General features: G+C 44.2%; 1 protein-coding gene across 1 annotated transcript; it reads left to right on the top strand.

The window, feature by feature from the left end:
• Positions 1 to 665: 665 nt before the first annotated feature.
• On the top strand, positions 666 to 2,694 carry LOC147890975 (putative pectinesterase 14). The gene is made up of 5 exons (XM_087389444.1): positions 666 to 1,149; positions 1,243 to 1,414; positions 1,560 to 1,766; positions 1,869 to 2,119; positions 2,375 to 2,694. The coding sequence occupies exons 1-5, from the start codon at positions 734 to 736 to the stop codon at positions 2,592 to 2,594; spliced, it is 1,266 nt and encodes a 421-aa protein (XP_087245570.1). The 5' UTR covers positions 666 to 733; the 3' UTR covers positions 2,595 to 2,694.
• Positions 2,695 to 7,334: the final 4,640 nt, after the last annotated feature.

The following is a 7,334-nucleotide window of genomic DNA, read 5'->3' as shown; positions in this document are numbered from 1 at the left end:
ATGGCCACATGCTCCTCAATTGCATGATTGTTCTTTGCCACGCAAAAGATCGAATGCCCTGGCCGGAAAGTGAGAGGCATCAGCACATGAAATGATAACGGAAGTGGAAGCAAAGCCATCTGGCCTGATTGCGAGAACGGGAGCATAATCTTTTTTCTGGATAATTTACAAGGTGGTGTTGATGATCTGATTATCTGAGACGTTGCTGTTCGTGATAATTTTTGAGGCAGTCGGAAGCAACCCATGATTGGTTGACTGCACTGCACATCATTTGGATAGATGGAATTGGGTTATGTTAATCTAATCATATGTCAGGCCTGCGCTGTACATTCAAATTTGACATCAGTGCAGGAGGAAGAGGCTTGAAGGCAAAGGAAATCGATTTCACCAGAAAGAGACATCGCCTAGAGTATTGCATTGAAAGCTAGGAGTAAGTTGCTAATCGGGTCTTTTTAATCTGATAATGTAAAGCACGTCTGCTACAGACTTCTAATTAATCTGTAGGAATGTTGAAGACAAAGCAAGCAGATTTGCTTTGGTGCACAGCAAGGAAAAATTGAGAATGTAACGTGCATTACAATCTAGTCCTGCTCTATTATAAATCAGATCAGCTTTGCAAATAGCGTTTCCTCGAATCCTGATCTTCGTCACGTCCACTGCTGAATTCTTTGCGTCTTTAAACTGTCACACAATCTCTCTCTCTGTGCAAGCTTCAACCCATCCATCAGCAGTTATGGGTTTCTGCAATCTACCCCCCTTCCTTTCCACCTTTGCTTTTGCCTTTGCCTTTACCTTCATCACCTTCACATCGCCTCACATCCTCCTTTCATTTACTGCTCGCTTCTTTGACTCTCTCCGTACTACTTATAGCATCCTAGATGCGCTATTTGTGCCTTTGCTTCCCCCGACATATGTGTATCCCTCTCCTAGCACTTCGATGTTGCCGAGTTCTTTACCGGCAGACGATGCAGATCGATTCTACCTCATCAACCTCACCACTCAGAGCTGCAACGAGAATGGCAGCGTCATCCTCGTCGTGGATCCATCTGGACTAGTTGGGAACTTCACTACGGTACAGGCAGCTGTCAACGCCGTGCCCGACAATAACGTGGACCGGATCACGCTCTTTGTTTTCGCAGGACTTTACATGTATGTGGGTGATGGACGGCCTTCCCACAAGCTTCTGAACTTTTGGCTTGAATTATATCATAAAAGGGGAAATACTAACAAGTCGCCCTGCAGAGAGAAAGTGACGATTCCCATCACGAAGACATGCATTCGATTACAAGGAGAGGGGTCTGACATCACTACGATTGCCTGGAATGACACAGCACGGTCATCTCACAGTACCAGACAAAGTGCCAGCTTCGCCATTGAAGCTTCAAATTTTATCGCCAAAAATATAAGCTTCATTGTGAGCGCTCCACAATATCCAACTACTTGGTGCAGATATTGGAGATGTTGAAAATTACTAGATCTGTGATTGTGGCATGGCTAATTTGCAGTGGCTCATGTGATACTCTTTCTGCTTTCTTGACGCTGCTTCAGTCTGTCTGTAGAATACTGCTCCTGCTCCCAGCCCTGGTGCCGTAGGAGCCCAAGCAGTTGCGTTACGCATATCGGCTGATGTAGCTGCGTTCTACGGATGCGGGATGTTTGGTGCCCAAGACACCTTATATGATGACGCCGGCCGACACTATTTCAAGGAATGCTACATCGAAGGCTCAATAGATTTCATCTTCGGGCATGCGCGTTCTCTCTACGAGGTACAACATCGGCATACGCTATTCAAAAACGAATACTTTCTGACGGGGCATTCAACCCATTTAAGTATGGTTTGAGAAAACGCTGACTACATTCGGCTGCAGGATTGCCAGCTGCATTCCATCGCCATGCCTTCGCGAAATAGAGTTACCGGGGCCATTACAGCACATGGGCGTCAGAGCGCCTTTGAGAACACAGGCTTTTCTTTCGTGAACTGCTCCATCACCGGATCGGGAAGGGTACTACTGGGTCGAGCATGGGGACCCTACGCGTTTACAGTCTTCTCCTACACCTATATGTCCGACATAATCGTGCCTCAAGGATGGAACGACTGGAATGATCCTAGCAGGGACCAGTGAGTGATCCAACACACTGCATGATTGCATGATCGTTTGAAATTCTGTCGTGGGAGTGCTGTGCAGTGTAATCCAAATTCTACATACAGCTGTAGACTGTAATGCCCGTGTCATGCTTTTCTCATGCACTGCACGTCTTATGAACAACATTCTTGCATGGTCATGTCAAGAGAGTTAGATTCGGCAGTTCCGTCCGGTGTCATTATGTTTTTGCATCGATAATTTAAACCTGTGTGTATTTGTCTGTCATTCAGGACGGTCTTCTTTGGAGAATACATGTGCTGGGGACCCGGATCCAACACATCCCAGCGCGTGAATTATACGAGTGTTCTGAACGATACTCAAGCAGCATCCTTACTGGACATCAACTATATTAACGGGCTCGACTGGCTGGTGGACTCCGTTTCCACAGTGAACACTTTGGTCAGCACCAAGTATCAGCTCAATCGAGGCGTAGATCGTGATCAAGGTTAGCAGTGTCCAGGGCATGAATTTGAGACAACCCTGTTAGATATATCTCTTGCACGCCAATCCCTTCAATTCAGATTGGCAACGTGTAAGAGGAGCTTTTCAGAACCAGATGAATTTGTACACATTTAACCCATGGGTAGCTACGCAAATGGATTCTGTTTAGTGAAGCGCTAAACAAAATCCTCACGTTCTACTACTTTGTGTTTGTCCGGATTGTTGGAAAAATTAAAAGAAGTGATCATTCTAAGGCACTAAATCTAAATGTTAGTGTAGAACTAAAAAAGCTAAGTTAGTAGAAATTAGATAAACATATGAAACGTTCCCACTTGAGTTTGTCTAGTGTAAATGTTGATAAATGTGGGTTCTTAGGCTATATGTATGAATGTACATAGCAATACAACTTATATTTTTACTTCTGCTCATTCAAGCAAGCCTGTCGTTATCACTTCTTGTTCTCTCTCTTATGTGTTGGAACATCTAATTCAAACATGGTATCAAAGCACTTTGAGCCCTCCCACATGTGGCATCAACAAAGATTTAAGGGATGCTTCAATTTAATGATGGTGGGTTGAGACTATCATCAACCAAGTAAGAAGAGAAGAGAAAGTTGGAGCGTTGGAGGGAAGCTTTGTTGGATCCAATTGTGATCAGAAAAGCCATAAAGTCAATATCACAACAACACAAAGCAACTATAGACGCGCTTGGTAGACGCGCAAAATAACGGGCGCGTCTATAGGCGTTGCTCTAGTAGAGAAATTACGGGCGCGTCTATTAGCGCGGCTAAATGCTCGTCTATTTGCGCGTCAATCACCGCGTTTATTTGCGCGTTAGACCTGAGAAAATACGGGCCCCTCTAACATCCCGTCTATTAGCGCGTGTATTTGCACGTGTATTTGCGCGTTTATTTGCGCGTTTACACTGAGACTCAGACGCGCATTTAGACGCGTGGTTAGACGCGCTCCAGAGAATACAGAAAGTGAGATTTTGGTGTACATCATTGCTTTCCAAACATTGCCCATGATTACCAAAGCACATAATTTTTTGCAAGCCCACATATACAAGAATTAAGGGAAATGAGGAGAATGAGACAATATGTAAAATAGTTTTGCCAATATCAATTGTGGGGCTACGGTTCAATCTCATCCATAATGAGATCAACCCTTGCCAAACTATCTACTTCAAAATCCAAACAAGTGTTTAGATCTACAAATACATTCAACCCACTACTACTTGTGCCACTCATGTGCTCATCGAAATCAAGATCTCCAATGGTAGGCTCGTCCTCACGGGTAATGCCGGCCTCAATATCTATATCTCCTATCTCATGATCATCCTCCTCTCTTGTATCACGGTCATCATCACGTCCATGGCCATGATCATCCTCCATACGCTCCATATTAGTAAATGTACTATACATCACTTTGGAATGTGGCATAATAGGTATGACATGCCACCACCTATTATTATCCACCATTGGTTGATAGACAACCTAATTCAAACACAAATACAATCATGTTACTTTTCTTGCATCAAATATTTAAAAGCGAGTATTTTTATGTGTGTGCACAGTACCTGTTCACATTGTTGCGGTAGTATTAGTGTGTCCTTCCTACTTTGCCAAAACTTTGTGGAGTCAATAGTTACAAAGCCACTTGCATGGCGTTTGATTGTTGCATTAGGGCCTCTTTCCACCACGTCCTTAAACCACTTTACATCCAAAACATACACAAAGAAGCGTCGAAAGTCAAGCATAATGATATCTTGGATTATGCCACAATAATCATCCATGACTCCATTGGCTCCCTCAAAGCTAGCAATGACGCCGCAATCTTGTGTGTTTCTCTTATCATCAATCCGTTGTGTTCGAAAATGCTTGCCCTCACACCATATAGCATTGAACATAGTGCACTACACCAAGAAAAAATCAATTAAATAAGCAATCTAAATTATAAAAACCTCCTAACTTATGCATAACATTCTATATACCGACCTTGCTCATGCATCCCCTAGCATACTCCCATTCTTCCATTGTGATATGCATCCCCTCGTCTTTCTCTGCTTTCTCCATTTCATCAAGTAGCCAATCCACATGAATATCCTTTGGAAGTGCTCTTAGATGCTAAGGGTATGGCACACGAGATCCGTGGTGTGTACGAAAGAGGGCCCTTTCTTCTTGTCTTCTTGCCTTTGCATCCTCGTATCTTGTCACCCATCTTTTCATCACATCACTATTAAGCACGCAAAAGAGGTTGATACTATTATGCAACTCCGTGTCTATTACTTTGTTGCGTCCTTTTCCTTGAGGCACAATAGAGGTCATCCTTAGGTCTTCATCATCTCTCCATAGTCGTGGGAGAGAGCTATCCACATCAACAAGAAACTCAGAAATATATACAAGTGACTCTTGTACCAACCAACCCTCGGCCATGCTACCTTCGGGTCTTGCATTTTGTCTCACGAAGCCCTTCAAGGTCTTCATGAAGCGCTTGAGGAAGAACAACCATCGTGCATGTATAGTACCGCATATAGCAATCTCATCCACCAAATGCACTATGAGATGTAGTTGGCTTGTGAGAATAGAACGTGGAAATGTCTCCTCCACTAAACAAACCGCCTCCACTGACATAACTCGAGCATTCTCAAGCGTGGTGGGATCTATTTCCTTTGAGCTCACATACCTCACAAGCTCGCCCATCTTGTAAATACAATCTTTCGCAGGAGTTCTCCACTTGCCATCGGTTGATCGATGGGAGGAATGCCATGACATGAGCTCTGCAATAGATTTGCACTTGAACATATGTTGGATGCGAGGGATTATGGGAAAATGTCGCAATACCTTACGAGGCACGTCCAAGGTTTTGAGATCTGCTCTATATCTTGCCTCTCCACAAGTAGGACACTCTCTTGCATCCTTATGTAGTCCACGAAACAAAACGCAATCGTTGACACATGCATGGATGCGCTTGTAATCTAATCCTCCAAGAGAGGTCACATGTTGCCTTGCCATATCTCTTGAGGTCGGTAATTTATTCTCCCTTGGAAGCATTTTACACAATAGCCTGCACGTGAAGACCATAAATGAGGAAAACCATTCGAGTAATTGACCCACGCGCATAATTCACCATGTTTGCAAAATCGACTTTAAATTAAAGCTTACTTGAGTAATGCATTCAAACTTGCATTGCTCCATCCATAGATGGTTTGCAAGTTTAGTAACTCAAGGGAGGCACGCAGAACAGAGAATGTGCACCCCTCAAACAGTGGAGTCGATGCTACAGTAAAAAGATCATCCTGCTCCATGCTATTATCCCTCCCTTGATGGACATATAAATCCCGCACCATATCATCAAACACCTCCTCCTCCACGGCTTCATGAGGTAATGGTGGAGGGCTACTATCACCATCACTCCATGCATCCGTAACGGTCCCTCCTGAAGATCCCACCTCATATCGCCGATGCTTCGCCTCCTCACGACGGGCATAGGGCAACATGTGCGGGTGTGGCACTGCATCCTGTATCAAATTAAAACGGGATCATTATAACTCAAACATATGAACACCCATAGGTATCTCAATCAACCTTAACTTACAAATCCTCACATCCCATTCTCCATACTTGAGATATGATTGAGCGTAATCCTGCGTGCACGATACATGTTTCCTCGACATCGATCACACAGACATTTGATTTTTTGCTCCAACCACATTTCGCGATGGTGGATACGGAGGGATTCATCCTCACTGGAGCTGCTTGTTGAAGATGGAGACATCCTACAAACAAACAACCCACCAAATTTGCTCTTCTTCAAATGCTTAACTTAAAAACTTTGTGTCGCGTCTATCGCCGCGTCTATCGTCGCGTCTAATGTCGCGTCTACTTGCGCGTCTAAATGCCCGTCTACTCTGTGTATTTAAACGCGCCTGTAGACGCATTAATAGACGCGACTATAGACGCGCTAATAGACGCGACTATACCCGCGACTTTTAAACCTGCTTTTCGGCGTGCCGCTCGCTTTTCTTTTCTTTTGACTACTTAAACTTCACGAGCGGCTTTCTTCCTTCTTTATTAGCAGTTCTATAGATTCGAAGCTTAAGAGAGAGCCTCCCATACACAGTTCCAAGCTTTCACTCAAGACAAAGGGACCGTACCTACACAGCTTGCTTCCAAGCCTAAAGAAGAGGAGGAGTACGAACAAGGAGAAGAAACAAGTTTGGAAAAGAAAGATCCTTCCATACCTTTTTCCAAGTAAGTCCTTTTGAAGTTGTTCTTGCTTGCTCTTTCCAGTTTTGTACTTTTTCGCATCCACGAAATGCAGCATCTAGGTTTGAGCGACACGTTCTTTTGTCGGGCGAAACGTCCTTTTCGACTTTTGAGTATTCTCGACTGTCGGAGCGCGTGTATAGAGGCGTCTGAGGGCGCGTCTAAACGCGCATCTATAGGTGCATCTATATGCGCGTCTGACTTGTTACAGACACACACAGACGCGTATATAGACGCTCACATAGATGATCTGTTAAACGGGGTTTTAAACGAATTGTTAGACGCGCTTTTAGACGCGCTGTTAGACGGATGTTTGGACGGACTGTTAGACGCGATGGTAGACGCACTTTTTAACGCACTGTTAGACGGATGTTTGGACGGACTGTTAGACGCGGTGGTAGACGCGCTTTTACTTGAATTGTTAAACGCTCTTTTACACGTGTTTATAGATGCGAAGATTAGACGGGTCTATAGACGCGCTC

This window comes from Dipteris shenzhenensis, chromosome 18, assembly GCF_047967505.1.
Source record: "Dipteris shenzhenensis isolate YYH24624 ecotype China chromosome 18, Dip_SZ_1.0, whole genome shotgun sequence".
Classification (NCBI taxonomy): Eukaryota; Viridiplantae; Streptophyta; class Polypodiopsida; order Gleicheniales; family Dipteridaceae; genus Dipteris; species Dipteris shenzhenensis.
Note: the sequence above shows the minus strand (reverse complement) of the source record. Positions and strands in the feature narration are given on the sequence as shown.

Bases quoted from the DNA above. Each gene is read 5' to 3' on its own strand.
- LOC147890975 (XM_087389444.1), top strand. From the start codon at position 734: ATGGGTTTCTGCAATCTACCCCCCTTCCTTTCCACCTTTGCTTTTGCC. The intron at 1,415-1,559 runs GTGAGCGCTCCA...GTCTGTCTGTAG, and splicing joins CCAAAAATATAAGCTTCATT to AATACTGCTCCTGCTCCCAG. The intron at 2,120-2,374 runs GTGAGTGATCCA...TCTGTCATTCAG, and splicing joins AATGATCCTAGCAGGGACCA to GACGGTCTTCTTTGGAGAAT.